Genomic DNA, 27446 nt, shown 5'->3' on the forward strand with positions numbered 1-27446 from the left:
CACATCACTATTGCCGATTTTTGCTAATTAGTTTGTAGAAACATTATGAAAATAGCAAGCAGTTCTTTAGATGTAGTGATTGCATGTTGCGAGTCGCCTTCAGAATTATAAATACCATCAGCACTCCAAATTTTCTTATCATTAAAATCATTTGCTAAAATATGCATTCATATTCCTGATTCTTTATGTTGCAACTTTTTTCAATTAATATGGAACTCTGATTTAACATTAAACTTTAAATCTTCTAAATTAAATTAAACACTAGCCAAAAAATAAAAAATAAAAAATTTCTCATATTTGTTCATGTTATATTAAGAATTGTATAATAAATTTTTGTATTTCAATTTATACTTTTTTTTAACATTTTATTTTTTATAATTTTTTTATCTTCATAATTTTTCCACTGATTACATATTTTGATTTTTTTTTCAATATCCAAACAAATTTTTATATGCATCTGACATTTAATTGCATTATTTTTGTGTCAGTTGAAATCAATTTTCTGTTGTAAATAAGCAGCTCTGATCTAATCAATAATAAAATGAATATTTTCTAACTATTTTCTGCGCTTGTAATTGTCTCCAGGCGCCATTTACGTGGTGGACGAGTTGGACTACGAGCACAAGAAGCAGTACGAGTTGACAATCAGGGCAACGGACAGTGTGTCCGGCGTTTACGCTGAGGTCATTGCCAGCATCCGAGTGGAGGACGTCAACGATTGCGCGCCAGAATTCACGCAGGACTCGTACAACATTTCTGTGTCAGAGGCAGCACCGTTCGGCACTTCCATTCTCAAAGTTGTTAGCAGAGACAATGACACCGGTAAGTTTCTCCAAATTTTTTAATTTTGCTTAACAAACCTGAAAAAGATAAATTATTATGATGCAATTTTTTAATTCAATTTTTTAGAAACACAATTGAATTTCTTGTTTGATTTTTAGGTATCAATAAAAAAATCACGTACAAAATTAAAAAGGACTCGGAGAACTCGACCGAGTATTTCCATATTGATGCAGATGACGGCTCGATTTACCTGAAAAGATCTTTGGATCATGAGCTGCACAGGTCGCACCACTTCATCGTGGTGGCCACTGATTCGGGCATTCCTCGACTTTCGACAACTGCCCATGTCTGGGTGTCTGTTGTGGACATGAATGACAATCCTCCAAGGTTTGAGCAGCCGTCTTACACCTGCTTCCTTTCGGAACAAGCGCAGCGCCTTCAATTTGTGACCGTTGTCACTGCCAGTGACCCAGACTCCATTGACCAGGTAGACTACAATTTCCTTTTGATTAATAAAGTTTATTCCCAATGGTTCAAATCCATGGTAAATCAAATGATAAATTCAAATAAATGTGCCAAATTATTATTGTTAATTTAAAAATTATTTCATTTCAAATTGTCTAAATTTACACAATATATAATTGATTTTAAATTCATCAATTTTCTTATAATTTAAATTTAACATAAGAAAATAAAACAAAAAAATATTTACCAGCTAATGTATTTATTTTAATTATGTTATTTAGGAGCGTTTGACTTATTCCATTGTGGGTGGAAACGAGCAGCAGATTTTCCACATGGACCACCGCTCTGGCGTCATCTCCCTCATCAACATGCAGAATTTCGCCCAGCAGCCAGTTTACCACCTAAATGTGTCCATCACCGATGGTGTCTACACCAGTTTCGCGCGGGTCAAAATCGACATTCTATCGGCCAACAAGCACAACCCGGTGTTCTCCAAGCCCATCTACGAAGCCAAAATCACTGAGAACCAAGTTGCTGGCATGCCTGTGACCCAAGTTGTGGCCACAGACAAGGACAGAAATGAGTACGGAAGCGTCAAGTACAGCATCCCGTCCGACCTGCTCAGCGAAACCTTCGAAATCAACCCTGGCTCTGGTAAATTACCATAACTAGAAATAAAAGTGGAATTTTTAAATTTCTGTTTTTTATCTTCAGGTGATATAGTGAGTAAGAAGCCTCTAGACAGAGAGGAGATCAAATCGTACGAAATCCCTGTGATGGCCACTGATGGTGGTGGCCGGTCTGCCTTTGCCCAGGTCAGGGTCAAGGTCCTTGACGAAAATGACAATCCACCAGAGTTTCTACTCAGGGAGGCGAGAGCCTGCATTTTCAGCAATTTTTCAGCTGGTTCTCCTATTATGAAGGTTTGCATTTTATTTTGTTTTAAAAATGAGGAAATTTTATTTTTTAATTAATAGGTAAAAGCTGTTGACCCGGATGAAGGGTCTGCTGCTGAGGTTGAATACTCAATTTATGAGACTGCCAATACACCTGTCGCGGAGCTTTTTACTGTGCACAGACACACTGGTGAAATTTCTTTGCTCAAAAGTGTCGTAGGAAAAGGTAAAATTAAATTCAGAATTGATTAATGTTAGATTATATTTTATTGCAACTTGTTTTTTATTCAAATTTTAAAAATATATCAAATTAAATTTTCCTTTCTTATTGCAGAAAATCAAGTCTTCCAATTCTTTGTCAGAGCTACTGATAAGGGCACGCCTAGTCTTAATTCTGATCTCACAGTTGAGGTGTTGGTGATGAACACCCAAGATGTGCCACCTGCTTTTGAAAGACACGATGACAAATTCTTCATATCCGAATACTCACAGCCTGGTAAATTATATTCGAGCAAAACTTCAACCATGTATTTATGATTTTTTGCAGGCCTAATAATCTCGACGGTGAAAATGTCTTCTGCCGCTCCAGTCAAGTTCCGAATAATTTCAAAGGATGGCACTGAGGATCCTGCGCCTCTGTTCAACATCGGAGTCGATGGCCAGTTGACCGTGGCTGGAAAGCTGGACAGAGAGACCAAGGACACTTATGTGGTAACAGTACTGGCAGAAACGGATGACAGTCCTCCCCTCACAGTCGTCTCGGATGTCACGATCAAAATTCTGGACGAAAACGACAACGCTCCTAAGTTTGAAAGCAACCCTTACACAGTCGAAGTGGCAGAAAATGTTGAAGACGGCTCTTCAATTTTGAGAGGTAACTTTTAAAGTAAAAATTTAATACTTTTTATAATTTTGTCCCTCTTTAGTCATTGCTCATGATGCCGACCAAAGTAAAAACAAAGAAATCCGCTACACTTTCAACACTGACATTGGTGATTTGGCAAATGTTTTCACTATTGACCAATTTTCCGGCTGGATCACTACCCTAATTCCACTTGACATGGAGAAGCAGTCTGATTACAAGTTCCAAGTTGTGGCCACTGACAATGGAAACAACAAGCACTTTGCTCTGACGCAGGTGCACATCAAAATCAAGGACTACAATGACAATCCACCGGTGTTCTCCGAAAGCCACTACGACGCAGCAGGTAAAATCTACCAACTTATACTAAATTGACAAGTTTTAATCTTTTTATTTTATTAGTGAATGAGGATGCTTTACCTGGCACTGTAATCAAAACTTTGAAAACAAGTGACTTGGACTTGGACGTGTCTCTTGTTCAGTACTACATCACAGGTGGAGACTCAAGATCTGAATTCTCAATCAGGAGCACGGGAGAAGTCTTTGTCAGCAAATTCCTGGACAGAGAGTCCATTCCTAGATACGTCCTAGACATTGTTGCCACAGACGGAGAGCACATTGCCAAGACCAAACTTTCCATTGAAATTCTCGATGCAAATGGTAAGAATTGTTACAAATTAAAGAGAGAGAAAATTTATATAAATTTAAATTTCTTAGATAATCCACCGTACTGCCTGCGGCACCGGTACAGAAAGGTCTTGTCTGAAGGAACTCAGCCTGGCACTTTCATCCTCACAATTTTGGCCAACGACATTGACGAGGAGCCGAATGCGCACCTCAGATTCTACCTGACTGGTGACGGTGCTGACAAATTTTATCTCGACAAGTCCAAGGGCCTGCTGAAAACCAACAGACTGCTGGACAGAGAGGAACAACCCAAGTACAACCTGGTTGCCCACGTCCAGGAGCAAGACAAGCCTGGCTTCGAATGTTCCTCCCTGGTTGAAATCCTTGTGTCCGACTTGAATGACAATGCACCGATTTTCTCCACAAAACTCTACTCGGTGAATTTACCTGAAGACACCGAAGTTGGGACTTTGGTGACCAAGGTGCACGCCACTGACAAGGACATTGGGGTCAACCGGAAGGTCAAATACGCCCTGCTGGATTCTGCTGCTGGCCACTTCAAAATGGCTGGGGACAGTGGAATAATAACTCTGGCCAAGCCACTTGACCGAGAGCAGAGGGCCATTTTCAACCTGACGGTGCAGGCCAGTGACCAAGGCACACCTGCGCTCTCCTCCACAGCAGTGGTAAAGGTCGTCGTCCTGGACATCAATGACAACCCGCCAGAGTTTGCTTCCAAAAACTACTACGCAAAAGTTCCGGAAATTGCCCCCATTGGGACTGAAATTGTCCGTGTTTTGGCCACTTCAAAAGACACTGGAGTCAATGCTGAAATTTCTTACTCCATTGTTGGAGGCAATGAGCACAAGAAGTTCAACATGAATGCAAAGACAGGTAATTTGATTAGTAATAAATAAGGAAAAATCTTTTAAATACAATATTTGATTTGTTGTAATTAACTGAAATTTGTGATTTCAGGAACTTTGATCGTGGCCGAGCACCTTGACTACGAAAGGGCCAAGGAGTACTTCCTGACAGTCCAGGCCATCGACGGAGGAAATCCACCCCTGAGCAACTACGCCACCATCAACATCACAGTCACTGACAGCAATGACAACGCGCCCATTTTCAACCAAGTGTCCTACAGTGCCAGAATCAGAGAAGACGCGCAGGTTGGAGATAAAATTCTGCAAGTGGTGGCCAACGATCTGGACAGCGGCGCCAATGGCGAAGTGAGCTATTCCATTGAGAATGGGGACAGACATGAGCAGTTCTTCATGGACAAGAAGAGTGGCTACATCTCAGTTTCCAAGCAGCTTGACCGTGAAATGGTGAGTTACATTTTATATGCAGAGAAAATTTAAGAGATTTTTACTAATCAGAATGTTTCCTCCTTTAAAATTTATATTAGATATTATAAAAAAATTTGAATTTGTATTTTGTTTTCACAGATCTCCAGCTATGTTCTTGAAATTCAGGCCAAAGATCATGGCCAGAATCAACTGAGTAGCACTGTCATGGTCAACATTGACATTTCTGACGCCAATGACAACCCACCACTCTTCTCTCAAATGAACTACTCTGCCTTTATTCAGGTACAAACTAAAATTTAAAAAAAATATGAGTTGAAGTATTCATATCTTGCAGTTAAAAAAGAATAATTTTTAATTTTCACATAATTTCTTCCAAATTTTTAAAATTATTCTCAGGGTTTTCTGCACATTGTTAAATAAATTCTCAGATTATCTAATTGTGTTCTTTATTGTCTAAAATTTTAGGAGGACAAACCTCCAGGCCACAGTCTGTTGAAGTTCATTGTGACTGATGCTGATGACCGGCCGAACGGCGCCCCTTACACATTCGAATTCCGCTCCGGCAACGAGGACAACACCTTCATGCTAGAGCAGGACGGAATTCTGAAAACGGCGGCCCGATTCAACCACAAAATCAAAGACAGCTACCAACTGCACATCCGAGTCTACGACAATGGCTCGCCTCCTCTCTATTCAGACACCAGAACCTCAATAAAAGTGATTGAGGAGTCACAGTACCCGCCTGTCATCACCCCTCTGGACATTTCGGTCAACTCTTACCTGGACCAGTTCCCAGGTGGACGCATGGGAAGAGTTTTTGCCACCGATCAAGACCAGTACGACAAACTGAGCTACGCCTTGGCGCCTTCTCCGAGTGTTCCGAACCCCTCGGAGCTGTTTGAAATCGATCCCGTCGAAGGAATTCTCACTGCTTTGCCAGGACTGGACGCTGGGGTCTATCAAGTGAATGTCACAGTCTCGGACGGCAAGTTCTCATCCGTCATCCTAATCAAAGTCAACGTTGAGCCAATTGCTGATGAGGTGAGCTCAAAGTTTAATTTTAGAATGTGGCAGTTTTAAATATAGGCTTATTTTTTTTATCAATGTTTTCTCTAATTTTATTTCACAAGGCGTTAAAGTTTTTTTGATGTAATATTAAATCTTTGCATTTAAAGCATTTACTTCTTATTTTACCAATTTTAAATGATTTTTTTTTTATTTTTTATTAAAAACTAATATTGTACAATATTTTTTCTCATTTTTTGTGTTGTAAATTAAAATTTTCTGGCCATTTTCAGGTGTTGCAACAGGCAGTAATAATCCGCTTCCTGGACGTCACTCCCGAGGACTTCCTCTACAGCTACCGCAAGAACTTCATCAAGGCCATCAAGTCCACCCTGAACGTGCGTCTGAAGGACGTCATGATTTTGAGTTTGCAGCCCACGGCTCCTTCCCAGACGAAGCAGAAGATCCGTTTGAAGAGAGCGGCGCCCGGGCTGGACGTCCTGGTGGCCGTCAGGTCCCCCACCGGAGCCCTCGTACCTGCCGCAGAGGTGCACAGCGCCCTGAACAACAACCTGGACGACCTGGAGGCGGCCACCGGCCTCACCGTGGGCGAAATCACCTTCAAGAAGTGCACGCCTGGCTTCTGCAAGTTTGGAGAGTGCTCGGACCGGATCCTGCTGGACAAGACGCAGATCATTTCTGTCAACACCGAGTTGAACAGTTTCGTCGCTCCGGCGCACCTCCACAAGGCCTTCTGCCAATGCAAAGAGGGATATGACGGTAAGTTGTGTTAGAAAAACCAACTTTTTAAATGCAATTATTATCTATTAATATAATATGATATTTTTTAAATTACTTATTAAAATATTATTTAAATTTAAAAGTAATTTTATTATATATTTTACTTATTTTACTGGAAACGCATTTTCTTATCTAAGCAAATTATTGTAATGAAATTATAAATACTGCAATGCAAATTTAATTGAGATTATATATATTGTGTGTTGGTAGTAATAATATTTAAAACTTTTGAATATAAACATATCATCTCTGTAAATCTCCCTTTTTAAATTAGAAAAGTTTGTTAAAATTAAAATATCTATTTGTTAATATAAAAATAAATATAAAATTCCTTTCAAATAATTTGTGATTTGTTTTTGTCCAGGTGAGAGGTGTGAGAAAATAGTGAATGAGTGTGCACGCCAGCCGTGCTCCTCCTTCAAGGTCTGCGTGCCGGACGCGTCGCCCCAGGGCTACACCTGCCAGTGTCCGGAAGGCATGGCCGGTTCGACCTGCAAAATCGACATCTCCAAGTGCCACAACGAGGCCTGTTACATCCCGAGAAACCCGGTTTCTTTCAGCGGCAAGAGCTACGCCCAGTACAAGATGGACAAGAACCAAGTGAAGAAGGCTTTGCTGGACAGACTGAACCTCTCGATGAGGATCAGGACTATGCAGCCGGCCGGAACTTTGATGTACGCCGCTGGCAAGGTGGACTACCATGTTCTTGAGGTGAGTTTTCACGTTTAAATTAAAATAACAGAATAATTTTAAGAAAAAATTTGGTTTTTTTAAATGACGTATTGTTTATGAACAGCATTTTTGTCACATATTTTAAAGATGTTTTCAAATATAATTTAGAAATCCAGAATCATGCTAAATTTTTTACTCACAAACTGTTCTCAATTTCATTATTTTTTCAAATTCATTGCAATTCCTTTGAAAAATATTTGCGGAAATTTGGGAAAACATTTTTAAACTGGTTTAATGACATTTTCTGTTTTGCTATGCATATTTTTAATGAAAAATTATTTGTATAAAAATTATAACTCAAGTGATTACTAGTTTTTACGGAAAAATTCAAACTGTTTTAAAATTTTATATACTTTCATAATTATAAACACACAGTAATTTAAATAGAAATCCAAAAATTTTAGAAACAATTTATAGTTAATTTCATTGAAATTGTATTTTTTTTTTAAGCTGGTGAATGGAGTTGTCCAGTTCCGGTTTGACCTGGGCAGTGGAGAGGGTCTTGTGCGCGTGAGCAGCACTTACATCAGTGACAGTCAGTGGCACGAGATCCAACTGACGCGGGACAGCAACACCGCCCGACTCACAATCGACGGCAAGCATGTGGCCCACGGGTCAGCGCCGGGCATCAACGACGTCCTCAACCTACAGCGCGATGACCTCTACTTTGGGGCTGAGGTGCGACAACACCCCACCATCTTGGGCTTCGAGGACGTCCAGAGAGGCTTTTCCGGCTGCATGGACGACATCAGGATCGACGGAATCACTTTGCCGCTGCACATGAGCGGCACCAGCCTCGTCGCCACCCTCAAGAGGTTCACCAACGTTGAGTTCCATTGCAAACAGGTATGTTGTTTTTATTGGTTAGACAAAAAATATGAACGCCATTCCTGCAATTACCAAATTAGCACTTGGTGAAAAAATTGACTTTTTTACGAGTCTTCAGTAAAGTGAACAAGTTAATAAGATTCCACGTAAAATTGGTTTAGTCATAAGTACTAATTCTAGTTAATAAGAACAATAATATTAAAATATCTTTTACTTTTTTTGTTCAAAATAAGGAAACTTTTTTTGTTCAAAATAAGGAAACTTTTTTTTCTGTGCAAAAATGACTTTTTTTGCCCAGGACTTTTTTTTAACAAAAATTTTAACGGAGGATATCACCTTATTTTAGAATAAAAATACTTCATGTATCAAAAGTTTACCATTATACATTCTAGGTGTTTTCAGTCTCAAGTTTGATTTTTTTTAAGATCATATGATGTGAAGAACTTAAGTTTGAAAAATATTTAAAAATAAATTAACATAAAACTTTATGCACATTAAATGTATTATTATTAAATAATTTTATTTATTTTATAATGTTGAGATTTTTTTTTAAATTATAAATTTAATATTACTATATCATAGAAATGCCCAGAATTTATCAAATCTTAACAAATAATTTCATCAATGAAAAATTTTCCAGGATGGAATTTGATTAAAAATTTAAATATCGTTCAAGTCAATGTAGAAATTTTGTATGAAAAACTGCGTCTCCGGTTGCAACCTTTTTCTTGATTAGAAGTGATTTATTATTATGAAAATATGGAATCAAACAATCAAAATAAAATAGTATTAAAATGCATGGAGTCCTCATTGAGTAAATTATTATTTTTTGTACTTTTGAAAAATTGTTAATATAAAATTATCCACCCAAATAAATATATTATGAAATTATTTGAGTAGAATGGCTAAGAACTCAATTAATTACCAAGCATTTTTTTATGTGAATTATTTGCTCGAATCAATAATTACCATAAACAATTCTAAAATATCCATTTTATAATAAATTCAACCAAATGATGTTTCAAATCTATAAAATGTGTTGATTAATGAAAATGTAACTTTTTTCACTAAAAAAACAGGTAATTAACTGTTTTAAAATATGAAATGATTCAAGAAATAAAAACAATAATTTCAATGATATTTAAAAAATATTTATTTATATTTTAAACTTTATTTTAAAACTTTTTATTTTTATTAGGTTTTGCTTCCGGCCGGAGTTTGCGGTTCGCAGCCGTGCCAGAACGGCGGGACGTGCAAGGAAGTGGGCAACACGTACAAGTGTCTGTGCCACGCGCGCTTCACTGGTCTGAGCTGCGAGGTGGACTTGGACCCTTGCGCGTCCAACCCGTGTTTGCACGGCGGCCGCTGCCTGGCCACGCCTCGCAGCGACTACGTGTGCGAGTGTCTGCCCCGGCTAAGTGGCAAACGGTGCGAGTACGGCCGCTTCTGCAACCCCAACCCCTGCAGGAACGGCGGCGTGTGCGAGGAGGGCGACTCGGCGCCCATGTGCAAGTGCAAGGGCTTCACCGGCGAGCTCTGCAACGTGGACGTCGACGAGTGCGCCCACTCGCCCTGTCTCAATGGAGCCACCTGCATCAACGAATTCGGAAATTTCAGGTAAATAAATATTTACATATGCTGGAGAAAGTAAAATATTTATTCTGATCAACAACTGGAATCAGTGCCTGCCAAATTAAACAGAAATACGTTATATTTTATACGAATCATTTTACAAAAGAAATTTTTTTTTAAATCCATATTCATCAATCCTCTCGTGAAAAATTTTACCTTCTCAAAACTATTTCAGTATAAATTATTTTATTAAAAATAATTTTCTATAGAAATCCTTAAGCAATCAACTTTTGGATGCATTTTTATCAATTATATATCCATGTTGTTCTAAGGTTTATCTTTAAATAACCAATTAATGTCAAAATAGGTTTTTGCTTATAAAAGGCAGGTTGTTTTTATCAAAGAAAATGAAAAATAACATAAATAAAAGAGATCGACTTATTTGCAGACTGTCAAAAAGATTTGTGCAACTATACAAAATTAAAAACTAATAAAATAACTAATTTTATTATAAAATTTAAGCAACTCATTTTTATTTATTAAATTTTTAAATATAATTAATTTTATATTTGCATTTAATTTGTATAGACAAATTTTAGCCCAAGGAATTTAAAAATTTCATCTTATTGATGCAATGAATACTAAAATATTAATAGATAAAATTAAAAATTAATAAATCTCCGCAAATTCACTATAAAATTGTTTTGAATAAAATATTTTGTCATTCTTAGTCATTTTTTGTTATAATGTCAATGTTAAATGGATTATTATATTGTTCTTTATTGGATTGAACACCATGGGCGTGCCACAACTTAACACTAAAAATATAATCTCCAAGTCCAAATACACTTGACATTACATTTTGCCACTTCGCGCCGGCTCAATTTCTTTTTAGACAATCATTTATATGATACTGTTTACATATTTTACCACAAAATTTACATACACAATTGTCCTGTGCTTCAGAGTGATCTGTACTGTTTGTACAAAGCAGAAAATGGAAACCATGACACGCATACCTAGTAAAAACATGCCTATCCTAAAATTGAGCCAATGGATTATTAAATGAAGTGGATTATTAAATTGATACATCATTTAATGGAATTAATATGCTATTGCGGTCAATGCAACCTAAAAATTTGCAAATACGGCAATATTTTAAAAAGAAATGAACTAATTAATTTTCATGACGAGTTTTTTAGACAGACGTTAGTTACGTAACTTACAATTATAAATCTTTTAGGAAAATGGTATAAAAGTGGGTTGAATTTTTTTATTAACATCGCTTCTTATTTGCATTTTGTGATTTCTAAAATAATTTTTCACTATACATTTCTCCAATTTAAATTAATGATCAGTAAGCAAAATAAAATCAAAGGATAGACTGACCTAAATTTAGCATTCAGATTACGGAAAATATTTTTAATAGCTTTAAAAAAATGCCAAAGAAAGTAAGAAATTGTCATTAATTTGGAACATATTGAAATTTGACAGGTGTCTGTGTCCTCCGAACGCGACCGGCCACCTTTGCGGCCAAATGCTCTACAACACGCCAATCACTGCTGGACAGTACTGGGAGGAGATTGCGATGATCGGCGCCGTCCTGTTCCTCATTTTCGTGCTGGTGTTGCTGTTCATCTGCATCAGGCGTTGCACTATTCGGCGGAACAACAAACGCAGCAGCAACATCAACAATGAGACCAGGAAGGACATTGTTCTCAACTCGAATCGCAGCTGCGACGTCGATTTCAAACGCAGCTCCAAACTCAGCAACCTCGAGATGAGCCAAGTTAGTAAAATTTATTTTTTTAAATTATTGCAAATATGGTTTTAAAGTTTCTACTTTTACTCAAAGTAATTTTTTATTATTTATACTAATTTTATAGCTTAAAAGTGTTAAATTGATATTCCAATTTTTATGAAAAAATTTACTATCAAATGTAAATTACGGTTTCATTTTCTTACTTTATTCAAAGAGTAAATAATTATGCAATGATGCAATTTGTTGATACATTTCAAAAATTATTTTTGTAGACATTTGATAAAACTCCTTTATTTGTTTCCCATTTTCTTTCAAAATATCAATGCACACAACAAGATGTTCATAGTACTTTTGTAGAACTTCTAGAAGACACCTTAAATCACGTTGTGGTTTACCAGGAAATCTTTTAAACTTAAGTTTTAGTCTAAATGTTTCCTTTAAAAAACTTGTCACCAAAGTAAATGATCCATTTTTTTTATTAATTATTTAATAATCTACTTACAAATCATGTTAAATTTGCTTTCAAATAATGAAAAGAACATTGTCAAATCTTTTCTAAATCCAAATTTTGTGTACAGGTTCCTCCTCAATGTCCACCTCGTCCCGTTTCGTACACACCGAGCACCAACAACGAAAACGCGGCGGCCGTTGCGTACGCCACTGCCCTGAACAACCTGGACACTTCGCGCAACTACGGCTCGGCTGGCGACGAGTTGGAAAACATCCCGCCCGGCTACCTGCGCAACTTGAACCGAAACGTGGCCGCCATTCCGACGCTGCCTCCGGTGCCGCCGTCCAACCCAGCCAGCGACACGGACAGTCTGCACAAGCCGTGGATCGAGTCGGACCTCAACATTCCGTCCTCGACCGCGGCGGCCGCGAGCGCCGTCTACGCGGAACCGAACAAAATCAGGAATAACAGTGAGTGAAATTTTCTTCCAACTAGCTTTTTGTCTATAATGTGTATTTTGCTGCTCGATTGTTGATTGTTTTATACAAAAAAGTGTTCATTTTAGCTTTTTTATAGCTTTTGTTTTCATTTGCAGACAATTTTATTTTTAATTTGGCTTATATGCTTTTAATTTGAGAAATTAATATAATTTGCACGACGGAAACTTCATATAACTAAATGTAAATTATTTTAAAGACCAATATTTTTCTTTTTAATTCCATAATTAGAAAAAATATCTTTGGGTTCCAAAAATGGTATTCTTACCTTTGAGATTGACAATCAGGTTCATTTTTTCCCACGGAAACTTTAATTTTTTTAACTGCTAGTAAAGCTAAAACACGGCTTAATCCTTGAAAATATTTCAAATTAAATATTACTGAATCTCAATCTTAATTGGAAAACCTTCGTGGAACTGCCATTGGTCTTTAATTAATATTATTTTTAATGTAACTGTTGCTAAATTAATTATACGTATTTAGATTTTTGATGTATCTAATAATTTCAAATCAACAAGTAAATCTAACTTTGAATGCAGTAAAATGTATTAATTTGAATTGAGTGTGCACAATCGGGGCGCAAAAGCAGCTTTGCAAACAAGAAAAATGCTTGCAGATGTGCGTCGCGCGCCCGACTTGCCCGCCAAAGCTGGTTTGCTGTACAGCCGGCCGCAGAGGGCCATGACTGGCGCCTCGGCCTCCTCCCTCAGTTCCCTCGAGGACGACCCTCGCATGCTCGGGGGTAAGTAGCCCTTGCCACACAAACACCGCACCGCAGTGTTTTACTCTCAATTAATTGTTGCAAATTTGTATTTACAATCACTGTTTGTTTGTTCCTTGCAATTCGATGGAATTAAAAAGCTTAGAATTTTGGTCAGATTTCTAATTCGAAATAATTCAGGTTACCACTGGGATTGTTCTGACTGGAATCAAACGCAAAATCCTCTGCCCAACATCACTGAGGTCCCTGGCAGCGAGGTGCCGGACACTTCGAGCTTCCACAGCAATGAGAGTAACGAGAGCCACTCAAATACTCACAGCTCTCTAATCAGAACAGGTACAAAAATTTATTTACTCTATTGTAATTTAATTTAAAAATTTAATAAAATTAACACTTTTTAATTAATTTTATTATAATAAGTTAAAATTAAAAGAATTTATTATATTTATTATTCATTTATAACCAATTTTACGTTTTTAGCAAAATCTTTTTTTTTTAAATATTCTATGTTATTTTATGGCAAATATTATGAAAAAATATATTAGTCTGATTTGCAATAATTTTTAAATAATATTGTGCTCTCAAGAAATCTATTAATTGTGTATACAAAATTTTTACTACGGCTCGACTCATTCTTCATAAAATGATTAATTGAAGTGAACACATGGAACGTCTTTAAATTGCTTTCATGATGAAATTGATAACTAACACTAAACAAAATGAATTTCAAGAAAATTTAAAGTTTTACACAACTAAAAAAAATTATTTTTAAATAACAATTATCATGAATTTTATTGAGGCTATAACAGAAATTTACAAGAATTTATTTTTTACAAGTGGGATCTTGTGATTGTGAAATTACAAGGGTAAAATAATTCAGCAATAAGCAGGCATTAATGAGGAGCTTATGATATATCTACTTTGTAAATAAATTTTCTTAAACTGTTCCCATTAGATCAATGCGAATTTTTATGTCAACTGGCCTATTGATTATATTTTCCTGTCTTAATTGGGGTGATGTGAACGTGATTTGTTGAAATTTTTATCAATTTTGTTTAGGCCAATTTTTAGAAAAAAAAAAATTATTTTAGAAAATCCACATTAGACGTTAACTTTCAAAAATTCAGTTCTCCCAATAAATCAACTGTTTTTTTTTTTCACTTTTCATTTATTGCACTTGACGACTTGACACATATTTATATAATTATTTCGACAATGGAAAAATTATTTTCAAAATGCAATCTTCTCGCAATTTATTACACTTTTTAATGATAAATATTTTTTCAATGAGTGTGTTTGATTTTTCAGTTCCTTTGGATGAGTGTCGTCGCGAGGCGGATGGCGAGGAAAACGGCTACACTGTTGACTCTGAGGGCGGCACCGACTTTGAAGACCTGGCGCCGAGCTCGTGTCTGCAGAAACTGCTGGCCTCGCCCATTCTGGACACAAGTGACATGGCCGACGACTACCCTTACCGCGGCAAGGAGGCGTACCGAAGCCATTTGAACCAATACCTGCCGAAACCCTCGTACGCCGTCAGCGAGTCTGAAAACGAAGAGGCGCTGATTCCGCTCAAGAGCAGTCGGCTGCAGCGGGCGGCCAGCGAGGACTCTCAGGACGACGTCGTCCCGTACGGCTTTCCGCAGGGCAGCCAAATCCGGCTGGACCCGGACGGCTCCATCATCACTGGCATCGAGTCGACGGGCGGCTACACCAGTGCCAGCGACGTCTGCGACATCGACGACTCCGAGTTCGAGTCGGAACCCAAAAGCAGGACCAAGTTCGTGTGGCCGGACGTCACCCACACGCAGGTCTGACAGGACGCTCGATCAAAATTTTAAAAAGTGACCGAGTAAATTTATTATCAATGGACTCGAAGGAAATTATTTCAAAGGCAGGACGCGTCGTGCCGTTTCAAGCACAACACCCGCAACTGTGATGTTAATCTTTAGTAGAACTTGTTAGATTTAAAAAAAGGATATTTATGAAGAATATGAAAATATTTCTGGAATTTATCATAAAAATTGATTTGAAAAATCCAGACTACTTATGAAGGCAATAAACTGGAATAGCTATTTATTTAATTTGATTCAAAATAAGGTGCCATCCTCGGGACGAGAGTTGAATTCCTCTGTGGAAAGTCTAGGAAGGCCTAAAAACAAAACTACTTAAATTTCTCAAAAACAAACATACTTCCTATAAAAACTTGAGTTTCTAATGGCCGTCCTGACTTTCCTCAAATTATTTCAAAAAGATCTTTTTTCTTTGTTAAATTTTGTGTATATATAAATTGTTAGGCGCTCTCGTCTGTCGCTATATAAATATATTTATGAAGAAAATCGCTGATCTGAATATATAAAACGTGGTGTCCTAATTAATTGTAATAACTGACGGTTGCTTGTTTTTAATTTTTACACACTACACTGTAAAATTTAACAAAAAGTGTATTGAAACGAGAGAACTTTTGAACTTAACTTGCCACCAGAAGAGGGAGTATTTTTCCATAAGACTGCTATTTTATACGAAAATGAAGAAAAATCGCAAAGAAATTCTATTATATAATTGAAAAGAAAAAAAATTGTATGATGAAAAAATAGGAATGCTTGAATATAAAAAAAAAAATGAAATATCTCCCTCATGTGCCTCCTGCACTTTTCTATATATTTAACAAAGTCGCTTATGATTTCAGTTTAAAAAAGAAATACGTATCATCCTCTTGATCATCATCACGCGCGCAGCTTGACAAATACCCTTTTACAAAACAAGTAAAATAGCCGCTCCAGCTATGTAATCCAATTTTCGGGTAGAATAATTTCTCTTCATCTTGTGCTAGCTTCAAAAAATCCTCATCGAGCGCAAGTAAAAATTCACTCGCTTGGACCCTTTCAACGTGCTCAATCAAAATATTTAATTATAAAAATAATATACATAATTAAAAGCTAATTACTTATTTTCTTTCATTCTTGGTTTCTGAACGAACAGATCTCAGTCTGAATAATAAAGTCTCGATAGGATTTGCGACAATATGCCTTTGAGTATAAAACAAGAGCAGCTGTTTTTGTTTCGGTTTGAAAATTTCCACATATCACTTTTCTCTCTCTCGCTCGAACCTTCCTGTCAGTATTTGTGCTGCCGATCAGTCATTAATTTTAAAATTTAAGCTGTTTGTTGATTTATATAAGTATTTGTACAGAAAAAAAGTGAATGCTGCCATAGGTTTAATTTTGAAATCGATCAATTTGTTTTGTCCTTCTGCGAACTGCCCTTCTGGCGTGGCGAGTTTTACGGAAAACGAGAGAAGTGGCGCTGAAGGCTTTTAAACTTGTGTATAAATAAATCCTGGACGGGTGCGTGCGAAACTTTGGGACGAAGAAGAAGTTTGTTTGATTGTTTGTGAAGCGCACTTGAGAGTAACGAACGCAGAATAATTTTATATATTATGAACTGTAATGAAAGAGACGATGAGAGAATATTTGTATTATACGCAGTGTTAATTGATAAGAATAAATGATTGTATTTTTAATGAAAATTTTATTCTTTTTTTTCCATCGAAATAATTCCCTATCAAGCATTCAATCCTAAAATGAAAATAGTAAGAAAAAAACTGACCATAACTTAATAATTACTGATGTGAATTACGTTAATTAAAGTAAGAAATTTAACAAACGAAGCAAAGACTAGGAGACTAAATTAATAAAAATTAAATAATTATTTTATATGCTAAAAGATTGCGCGTTCTTTGATAAATAGTTTCAACAGGCAAGTTCCACTATCACTAATTGTAAGTTTTCAATTACAAATCTAACCTCTTCAAGCAGCTCATTGAAAGTTATGGCAAACAGAATTAGATGAGACAAAGTAAATTTCATAAATAATATGATTATGATTATGTGGTTCTTGAAACATATTATAAATAAATTGTATTTTCTAATAATTAGGTTTAAATATTCTTATGTTCTTCATATTTAACAAAAATACATATTATATATTAAAATAAAATAAATATTATTTAATTAAAAGCGCAAATAATAATATAATTTTCAAAGAATCAAACTAGTAGGAAATGAATTAAAATACTTTTTTGTTAGTAAATTTTAAATTTTATTTTTAATAAATTTAAAAGCGGACATAAAACACTCGATATACTTTTTAACGTAATAAACGCAAAATTATTATATAAAAAGATCATTCATACATTAAATATATAATTTTCAAAGTCAAATATTTAACTCAAATTAAAGGGGACCTTTTCGTGGAAATATATAATAAATATTCTTTTCTACTCGAGGACCAAATGCAGAACAATGAATTAGTCTAAAAATCACTTCACATAATTAAAGTGAGCACTTTTTTTCCGTAAAAAAGAAGGCACTTGTGCTTGCAGTCAGAGTGGTGGCCTCGGTTGCTGCGCCTTATTTTGATTATTTTGATTGTCCTTCGCGGCAACACTCGGCTGCTCTTTTATCCGCTCGCTGATCGCCTCCTTCTGCAGCTTCAGGAACTCGGAAAAGTGCGCCTTCAGGTCCAACTCGGACCTCGAATTGGCCGAGCTGTGCGCCTCGCATCTTGAAAAAAACCCACCGTCCTCCAGGTTCTCCTCATCAACTTCCTAAACAAATGGTACCAAAAAATTTAAAAACCAATACTATTATAAAAAAAATTTGGATATAATATAAAATTTAGTTTAATTGAATGTAATTTTTTATTTCTTATGAACTAAAAGTACAATGAAAGATAAATAAAAATGTGTGCGCAATAAAATTATCTGTTCCGAATGGATGCATCTGCAAAAAAAAATGTGTCTAGATTTTTTTCATTAAAAAAAAGCAGAATAATAGTGCAAAATTTATTTACTCATTTTTCCTTTCAATTCCATATTATTTCTTGAAGTTTTTTTTAATATTGTGTGTATTATGCAAGTGGTAGATTCTTAATTTGAGTAGAGTTTGCCTTTTGTGGCGCACAAATTAAATTAATTTGGTGCTAAAATTAACTCTTGGTGGGGTTTGAATTGCAATTAGGATTTTCCTGGATGGCTAATTGTTTGAGTCATTTCTTGTTTTGTAGAGTTTCCTCTCAAAATCCGCTGAGTAAGCTCAGAAATTATCGCATCCCAAACATTAAGAGTTGAATATTTTTTCTTCGAAAAAATAAACGACGCAGACAACCCAACAAGGAAAAGCTGAATTTCAAATTAAACACTGCGAATCATTCCCTAATCCGTGAAACTCTAAAAATATCTATTTTTACACAAAACAATCTTACGGTATCGAAATAATTGCTGAATAAAATTTTATGTTACTAATTGTTGAGGAATAATAAAAATATTCCAAAATTAAAATAGCCCAGGCCAAATTCTTAATGAATTAAAAAGGCAAAATAATTGGATCAATGTTTAGGCAATTATTGTGTGTAAAACTTATATAATATTTTGGAAAGTGAAATTAAAAGGAATAATGAAGTGCACCTGTATTTCCTGGAAAGTGACCGGCTGGGTCCTGTAGCGCGCCGCTGTTGAGCCTTTGCGGCCTTTGTTTTTGCGGACAGGACGGCGGTGTTGTTGAGACGCATGCAACCGAGACAGCGGCTCTGGGTACACGGCGTCCATTTTCGCCTCAGCTTCCAACCTCACTGGGCGCGTGTGTGCTTGGATAAAAAAATAAAATTAAATATATAACGCATAATATAGATTAAAAAAGTGATAATGCTTTACTATTTTTTTTTTCTTTTTGGTAATCAAATTAAGGGAAAAATAGATTTTACACTTCAAATTATTAACACTGATATATTTCTTTTTACTTTTTTATACTCTTATTTTTTTATAAAATAATTTTTTTTAATTTTTGTAAACTTATTTTGAAACATTTTCTTATTTTACACATTTAGATACTTTTCTTTGCCAAAATAGATTTGAAGATTAAATTAATTTTCTTACAATATTTTGAGGGTTAATGTTATTCAAGAATTGTTTTTCACCTCAAAGTGCTTTCTGTATTTGAGAATTTTGTGGTTAATTAAATATGTGATGTTAAAAATAAAATTTATCAAGAGAAGATCAGGAGGCAGTGTATATTTATGTATTACGCGTCTCTGTGGAAATATGGGTCAGCAGAAACTAATACGTGCGTTCAAGGAAAAACAAAACACTCAAGCCCGAACGGTACGCGGAGTGCTCGAGATAAATTCTTGCAAAACCTCAAAATACAAACAGCAAAAATAAAAATTCCCCGCAGACTCCAGCAGCGGGTTTTTGCGCACTTGCGACGGGATGTTTGCTCAAGATGAACTTTTTCCGCAGTTTTTAAATTCACATCCCTTGGCGGGTCGCCAACCCCTTTCATCCTGAGAACGCCAAACTCACCTGCTTTCGGAGCTGCCAAAGGTGACCTCCTCCCGGGCGAGTAACTGTCTGACCTGTGACCTTTCTCGGGCCGTTGAAAAATATTATTTTCGGTATTTGCAGACGAATTTTTTCGAATCGCAGACGAGAAGCGCGAGATTCGGAGACGCGCACTCTGAAGCACCACCACTCACTGGTCTATTTTGGGCCTCGCGCCGCCTTAATTATTTCCCCTCGGTCCGTATTCTCGAAAGCATTAAATTAAATCAGAGCTGGCGCGCCCTCTCGCCCGATCTGCCAGTTCCTTCCTGCGCCCCACGCGCGTCCCGTGTCCCGCCGACGTTTATTTAATGTCGCGAAGTCGTTACTTTTGCCACCGGCCCGCGTATGTACATTTTTCCATGTGGACGTCCACGTCGAAAAAAAAATACCCTCAATTAAATGTGACTTTATTTTTTAAGGATCGTTGGATACACACCCAGTTGCGAATGGAAGTTGCTTGGGGATTCGGTTTGAATAAGCGCATTGTAAGGAATTTCCTGATTGAAGCATTAATTGAATAATTCCATAATGGTAAAAAAATATTTATCTTGCTTAAAATATTATCTTTGGATTTATTATTATTATTTATACAGTTGTGTTTAGGTGCCTTTGACGTGTCACCATGCTTTTTAAAGAGTAGGAATAAAAAAATTTAATTGTGTTGCTTTAAATATTATTTTCGGAAGAAAAATTTTATTACCTCTACAGAATTAACTGAAAATTTTAAAAAACGGCATTATAAATTTAAATTGATAAAACGTTTTGGTACAAAAACAAAAAATTAAATCCCTCAAATATTTTATTATTGAAAATAGTTCATCATTCTAATTTTTATCTTTTTATCGAAAAATTACGGATTGTCAAAGATATAAAATATGAAATAATAAACAAGGCGAATACATCCTATGCGACACTTCAAATAAAGCACAAATCACAAATATCATCAATAACATAGAAAACTAAAAGTAAGCATATTTCACGCTTAAATAAAAGCAAATAATTCTGACGGTGACACATGTTCTCATATCTTTCTCTTTTAAGCATTGCGGCACTTTTGCACTCGACCCTTCTTAGTTAGGAAGGCAAGTCGCCGTAACGAGGCATGCAAATTAACAAGTGTAATTAACCAACCAACTTTCATCTTGGAGAGCGGCAAGGAGAAGACCCTTGGCCCGAGTGGTCGACCTTAATTCGATTGCGCTGCAGATTATCCATGTTATCACCCAGGAAGTAATCAAGGACAGAATTTTAGACCCAGGGGCTATACATTATTAACAAGGACATACTGTCAGAATTATTGGAACGTCTTGGAGAATGCTGAAAATTAGTTTTTTTAATTGCGTAACCATGAGAATCTCGAGACAATATATATTAATTTTAAAATTATCTCAAAACACTTACATAAATCTATGTTTTTTCTAAGATCCCCCAGTTTGTTTCAATTACAAAAATAAAATAATTTAATAAGAAATTAGAAAAGAGGCTCACTGCGGCGGATGGGGTCTTTTTGATTTCGGAAGTTTTAGCAAATTTTTTGCTAGTGGTGATCCCTTTTTGTCCAACGATCTCTTTTTCTAATTAATTGTTTTTCAAAAATTGAATGTAAACAATGTATTTGTAACAATGTGGACAAATTAAAAATACATATAGACCAAATACGCATTGCAGGTAATGGCAGTCAGGAATCATCTCAGGAAATGCCTAGAAAGGCATCAGATCAATAAAAACGGACATCCATATTTTGCCCTGGCACAAAAACTCAAAATTAAATTTTTGCGATCAAAATTCACACTGGGTTCAAAGGTAGGGACTTTTGCGATAAAAAATGGACAAATAAACAACAAATAAATTAAATAATAATAAAAGTTTATATTTTAAATAATAGATAATAATTGTAAACTTTTATTATTTTTAATTGCAAATTATTCTTAATTTTTTTACTTTATCTAATTTTTAAATTATCAACTTAATGTATATTTTCCTGTTAAATTCTTATTTTTAGGAGTATTATTTACAAATTATGTTACTATCGTTTTTACTTTTGTCTTAGAACTTTCATTTTATTTTTTTTATATATAAAAATATAACCTTTGAGTCTTTGAAGATGTTAAAAAAACCACACACATAGTAATGATAGTACCGTGTAAACGTTCATATTGCTTTAAATCATGTTTCTACAGACTAGCACATTTATTGACTAATTTAAGACTTATTAATTTTAATAAGTTAAAAAAATTTACCCTTCTTCATTTTGAATTAGAGTTTAAAGTATGACATTTATCTAAAGCTTTGAGCAGCACCATAATAATTAAACAAAGTAACGCAAACAATTTGGCTTTGGGTTGTAGGAACACGGAAGAGGCGGAAATTGAACGTCAGCCGCCCCGAGTTACACGTCTCGTGCAAGAGTGTATATTTATGCATGAAAGGGGTGGCCAGCATCACCCCTTCGTCAACAGACAAAGGCGCGCGCGTTTTTGGTGCTCGCTCGTGTGTCGGCGGATAAGACGCGGCGGCGGCGGCGAAAGCAGCAGCGACCGAGTGACTGCACAGTCGCCGCGGGCCCTAATATTCGGCGTCTTAATTAACTTATGGCGCTGGAACAATGTCGCAGGGTGGCGCCGCCGCGTCTCCACCCCTTGTCTCGTTTCTCTTTTGTTCCGAAACCACTGCTTATGTTTCGCACAATGCCACGCAGACTTCAATAGGGGCAAAAAAAGTAGAACTCTTAAGTCTCAGAAATTTTGTGATGGAAATTTAGGTTCTCGTCGATTCTGAATTATTATAATTTTTTTAATAAAGTTAAAAAGAAGCGCGTCTTCACTATATTTATGCTTTTTAATTCTCTAATGAGTCCCAAAGGTATCAAAAGTTTTTTTTGTAATTTTTAAAATTATTTTTGCTATTCAAATTTTGAAAAAGGAAAAAAAATTCCTTTTTTTCCTACAACTAAAAGCAATTATTGATTTTCAAAGAAATCAGTGCATTTTAAATCAATATCAATTTAAACTTAATTAAAACATTAAGCCATTGATTGCTTAGCTCTGTTTAAGTTTTGATCCAAATCTGGGAAAAAATTTAAAAATTCTGAATATATAGTACAGAAATTGTAATTGAAGTCTGTAAATAGTAGCAGATTTCAATTTACAATTATCAAAAAATCTTACCAATTTCAAATCTGATTGACAAAATTTTACAAAGATCCACAGCAAAGTTCTTTTATAGCAAATTAAATAAAATCAACTTTTAATGACCATCTTGTGAGCAAAAATAAAGGCTTAAATTATCAGATTTTAAATTTCTTTAGATTTACAGAGACTATTATTATTTTCTTCACTTGATTTGGCAGAAGAATTTAACTTCTAAACTTTATTTTTAAGGAAAAACGTCCTGTTATCCTATTATAGGAAAATCGTTGACATAATCTCATGTTCAGCAGAAAAGAGAACAAAGAAAAGCCTTCGTCGAACAAAACCGCCAAAATTCCGTTGCTGACTAAAACCCTGGCGCGCATTTCTTTGCGTCTCGTAAGCAAACTCTGCGTCTGTTAGCTTGCCAATATAATCTGCGGAAGGGAACGGAGAAAATCAGACAGTCGCGAGATTGGATTCTTCCTCCTCGTTCGGAACAGGCCGTGCAACATAATCAGATATAGAAATGTGTCTGCATGCCCGGCACCAAATTCCCTTCCATTTCCAGCACATATAAAACCCGCGTTCTTTGGGAAAATAGAGCGTAAAAAGTGGCAGAGAAAGAGCGAACGACGCAGCCTATTTTCTTTGTTATCATCATTCTCGTGCGCTTGCCAAGGCGCATAAATAAGTCCCTGCAAAATGTTCTGCGGTGAAAAAAAAATTAATGCACTGACTTAAATTTAAGTGGAAAATATTATATTTCTTGGAATGATAGAATGAATTATCTACGTTTTAATTTTTGATAAAATCTAATATTAAAATGTAAAAAAAAAAATCATTTGAACTATGTTAAAATAAAATTTGAACTTTGAATTTTCTGTTCTTTTCTTCAAAAAAGTTGTCTAAATTATAATAATTTTTTGACACTTTTAATGCCCACAATTAATTGACTTTAACAAATTTCAGCAATCTGGAAATTCTAGTAAAATGCAGAAAACAAACTAATTTTGAAAGAGAAAAAAAATTGTTTCATCTTTTATCATAGCCGCTTTGCCAATTGTACTTTTGAATTTTAAATTTTAATCTTTAAAAAAACTTATTCCGACTAAAAATGATACAACAAACCCTAAACAAACGTGTGATTATTTTTCTGAAATATAAACGAGTAACGTTCTAATAAAAATAAGACGGTGTTATTTTAGTTGACAAAATATTAATTTATTATATTGTTATCATACAATTCAATTCCCATACTTTGATTGTAAGGTTATATTGTTGTCAGCTGTCAGCAGTAAAAGAATGCATTTGACTAATTATAAATGATCTTGCGTCTCGTTTTGCTTCCTCACTAGCTGCAAGTGCTTTTTACGACGTCTTACGCATTTTTCACCACATATCCCTCTAAGCAACATGCTGGATCCTATCCGTGAAAGCAAAGCATCATTGATCGCGGTCAAAACTGAAAACAAAAATTGTAAAATTAAAAATGTAAGTACAGCAGAGGGGATTTCTTTGAAATACGTTTCTAATCTTCCAATTTTCTCATATAATTTATGTATCGAATTTAAAGTAAAATTGTAATATCTGTCTTGCAACAATACCTGGTACACTTATTGTTAATCCGTCACAATCGTCGTCTTCCGCGTTGTAAACTTTTCCCTCTGGACACATCTCAACCGCCGCGAATTCTGCTGATTCTGCCACGTCCATAACAAGCAAAACGAAGAGCGCAGTGATTGTGGAAATCTTGAAAAACAAATCTCGAGCCATCTTAATTAATGGACCGCTTCCCACACGCTAACTACCAATAAATAAGCGGCCACCAGTAATAAGGCGTTTGATGGTGTAACGCTGACATTGACCTTCGATCTTTTTCATGGTAAAGCCCAACGCATTAAATTAAGTAGAAAACTATATATATGCTTTCATGGAAAAAAATCGCTTGAAGCACTTATTTTAATAAAGCAGCAAAATATTCAGACATAATGGTTTACAATAATACATGGGCTATCAATAATGCATTATGAAAATATTTTGTCAGTTTATATATGTACGGAGTGCGGAAGCATTAAAAAGCTAAATATATGATAAAGAAATAACTTCAACTAACTTTTTTGTTTTTTTTTTATAACGTAGAAACAAATTTTTATAGAGTATGATATCATGTAAATTTATTATAAATGAAACAATATTACTGGGAGATAAGATATTATATTTTTTTTCAAATAAATGCAAGTGTAAGCAGAAATTATATTATTCATTATTTTATTTTTTAATTCATTATCTTATCTGTTAATTTTAAATGAGTGAATATCTGGTGAGAAAATAGACATTGGAAAATACTCTAACATAATTACATACATTCATTTTCAAATTATATGAACATGAAGTGAAAAAAAAAATGTTTCTTTTCTGATTACTGAGTCGTCCAAAACACCAAACTTAAAATGTTATTTTTTTATTAACGCTCAATTATTAATTCGGTTCCAAGCAGAAATATAAAATGTATTGTATGCTTCTCTTATTTTTATCATGAATGATTTCACAATCTCCTGCTGCCGCTGACAAATCGACTTTTGTGCACGCAAACGGAGCGTCTTTGTACATAAATTTGGTCTTCCATGCATTTGATCTCTCTTTTAGGGAAGTTGGTTGCGACGCCTAAACCGACGGGCTTGGGTAAAGTCGACATCATCGTCATCTAAAAACAGATTGGCAAAATCTTTAGAATGAAAAAAGTTGATATGAAAATGGAAGAAGAGGAAGGTTTATTTCATTTGTATGAAGTGCACATTTTTGTATAATTCATTTTTATTACTCCGAGGTAAAAAGAAAGCTTTCAAATAATGCCATTTTTAAATTAATTATGCTCTATATTAAGTTTTATCACAGCTGATATAAAAAATAAGTTGACACACGTTGATGTAAAATAAAAAAATTAGTTTACATTTAGCCGAAATAAATAATTCAAGACTCGGCTGATGTAAATAAATAAGTATTGCAAATAAATCGTACCAGGTATCCGAACGACGCAACTGTTTTGGGTCGCGTTGAAAACCATGCCCAAAGGACAACTCTCGTCCTCCGCTAGTTTGTTCGCGGCTGCTCTCGATTCGACCACATCGACATCAAATAAAATTATGAACGCCGTGAGTGAGGCGAGCAGACACACGATGCGTGCCATCTTATCCAACTGAACCTCACAAACTGAGTGGTCTGCAGCAACATGAGCAGTGACTTGAGCACTCGTCTTGACCGGAATGACCTTTGAAGCCCAACGGATGATGTCATGGTTAACACTCGCTTATAACTGCTCAAAATCAGCATGAAAAAAGATGGATAATATTTGTCATCCAAGCTAACAGAACATAAGCGTTAACACCGTAATTAGTTAGTTCTATTGTTCGACTAAAAAAAACTTCTTGCACTCTCGTCACAAAGTTTTTTAATATTTCTTAACTTACTAGTCATTTGTACTCAAGTCAAGAAATAATTTAGAACAGTTTTTTTTTTAATTTCGTAAATAACAGGTACAAGTTTAGTTTGAAGATAAAATTACCCTTTATTTAAAATTTCTGAACTATTGATGATGCTAAATCAACTCTCATTTTTGCAGCATTTCACATATTATCTGCAGTGAAAAAAAATTTAATGCACTGACTTTAATTTAATTAAAATAATTGAATGAATCATCTACGTTTTAATTTTTGATAACATTTAATATTAAAATGTACAAAAAAAAAAAGGCGCATAAATAAGTCCCTGCAAAATGTTCTGCGGTGAAAAAAAAAAATGTAATGCACTGACTTAAATTTAAGTGGAAAATATCATATTTCTTGGAATAATAGAATGAATTATCTACGTTTTAATTTTTGATAAAACTTAATTTTAAAATGTAAAAAAAAAATCATTTCTATGTTAAAATAAAATTTGAACTTTGAATTTTCTGTTCTTTTCTTCAAAAAAGTTGTCTAAATTATAATAATTTTTTGACACTTTAATGCTTACAATTAATTGACTTTAACAAATTTCAGCAATCTGGAAATTCTAGTAAAATGCAGAAAACAAACTAATTTTGACAGAAAATTTTTTTTTTCATCTTTAATCATAGCCGCTTTGCCAATTGTACTTACGAATCGAATTTTAAATTTTAACCTTTAAAAAAACTTATTTCGACTAAAAATGATACAACGAACCCTAAACAAACATATTATGTAATTATTTTTCTGAAATATAGACGAGTTTTCTAATAAAAATAAGACAGTGTTATTTTAGTTACAAAAAATATGTATTTTTTAATTTATTATATTGTTATCGTATAATTCAATTCCCACACTTTGATTATAAAAGGTTATATTGTTGTCAGCTGTCAGCAGTAAAAAAATGCATTTGATTAATTATAAATGATCTTGCGTCTCGTTTTGCTTCCTCACTAGCTGCAAGTGCTTATTACGACGTCTTATGCAGGAGTAGTTTTCACCACATATCCCTCTAAGCAACGTGCTGGATCCTATTTGTGAAAGCAAAGCAGTATTGATCGAGTAACCTGAAAAAAAATTGTAAAATTAAAAATGTAAGTACAGCAGAGGGGATTTCTTTAAAATACGTTTCTAAT

At 35.0% G+C, this 27446-nt stretch overlaps 2 protein-coding genes across 6 annotated transcripts in view; one reads left to right on the plus strand and one right to left on the minus strand.

The window, feature by feature from the left end:
* Positions 1–16844, plus strand: part of LOC132201559 (fat-like cadherin-related tumor suppressor homolog) — a 110069-nt gene extending 93225 nt beyond the window's left edge. For 4 of the 5 annotated variants that reach the window (XM_059627790.1, XM_059627791.1, XM_059627792.1 and 1 more), the window contains 22 exons: positions 586–822; positions 942–1270; positions 1530–1902; positions 1963–2171; positions 2226–2370; positions 2479–2640; positions 2692–3018; positions 3071–3352; positions 3409–3666; positions 3724–4527; positions 4612–4964; positions 5085–5228; positions 5412–5987; positions 6245–6731; positions 7117–7463; positions 7935–8330; positions 9511–9929; positions 11379–11673; positions 12225–12567; positions 13211–13336; positions 13496–13651; positions 14624–16844. In XM_059627790.1, coding sequence (XP_059483773.1) covers positions 586–822; positions 942–1270; positions 1530–1902; positions 1963–2171; positions 2226–2370; positions 2479–2640; positions 2692–3018; positions 3071–3352; positions 3409–3666; positions 3724–4527; positions 4612–4964; positions 5085–5228; positions 5412–5987; positions 6245–6731; positions 7117–7463; positions 7935–8330; positions 9511–9929; positions 11379–11673; positions 12225–12567; positions 13211–13336; positions 13496–13651; positions 14624–15132 — 7277 coding nt within the window. In that variant the 3' untranslated portion in view covers positions 15133–16844. The remainder of the gene's footprint in view (positions 1–585; positions 823–941; positions 1271–1529; positions 1903–1962; positions 2172–2225; positions 2371–2478; positions 2641–2691; positions 3019–3070; positions 3353–3408; positions 3667–3723; positions 4528–4611; positions 4965–5084; positions 5229–5411; positions 5988–6244; positions 6732–7116; positions 7464–7934; positions 8331–9510; positions 9930–11378; positions 11674–12224; positions 12568–13210; positions 13337–13495; positions 13652–14623) is intronic. The other variant, XM_059627793.1, reaches the window with a different exon arrangement.
* A 564-nt stretch (positions 16845–17408) lies between these two features.
* LOC132200136 (uncharacterized) lies at positions 17409–19866 on the minus strand. Its single transcript, XM_059625367.1, has 3 exons — positions 19677–19866; positions 18783–18961; positions 17409–17924 (listed from the first exon to the last, which is right to left on the minus strand). Exons 2-3 carry the CDS (start codon positions 18921–18923, stop codon positions 17700–17702), a joined length of 366 nt encoding a protein of 121 aa, XP_059481350.1. The 5' UTR covers positions 18924–18961; positions 19677–19866; the 3' UTR covers positions 17409–17699.
* Between the last annotated feature and the right edge of the window lie 7580 nt (positions 19867–27446).

This window comes from Neocloeon triangulifer, unplaced genomic scaffold (assembly GCF_031216515.1).
Source record: "Neocloeon triangulifer isolate White Clay Creek 2 clone unplaced genomic scaffold, ASM3121651v1 ptg000014l, whole genome shotgun sequence".
NCBI classification, from domain to species: Eukaryota; Metazoa; Arthropoda; class Insecta; order Ephemeroptera; family Baetidae; genus Neocloeon; species Neocloeon triangulifer.

What these genes read in the sequence shown, in the direction of transcription:
- LOC132200136 (XM_059625367.1), bottom strand. Translation starts at nt 18,923, where the DNA reads ATGGACGCCGTGTACCCAGAGCCGCTGTCTCGGTTGCATGCGTCTCAA. An exon ending in TCACTTTCCAGGAAATACAG is followed by an intron (nt 17,925 to 18,782) that starts GTGCACTTCATT and finishes CCATTTGTTTAG; the next exon opens with GAAGTTGATGAGGAGAACCT.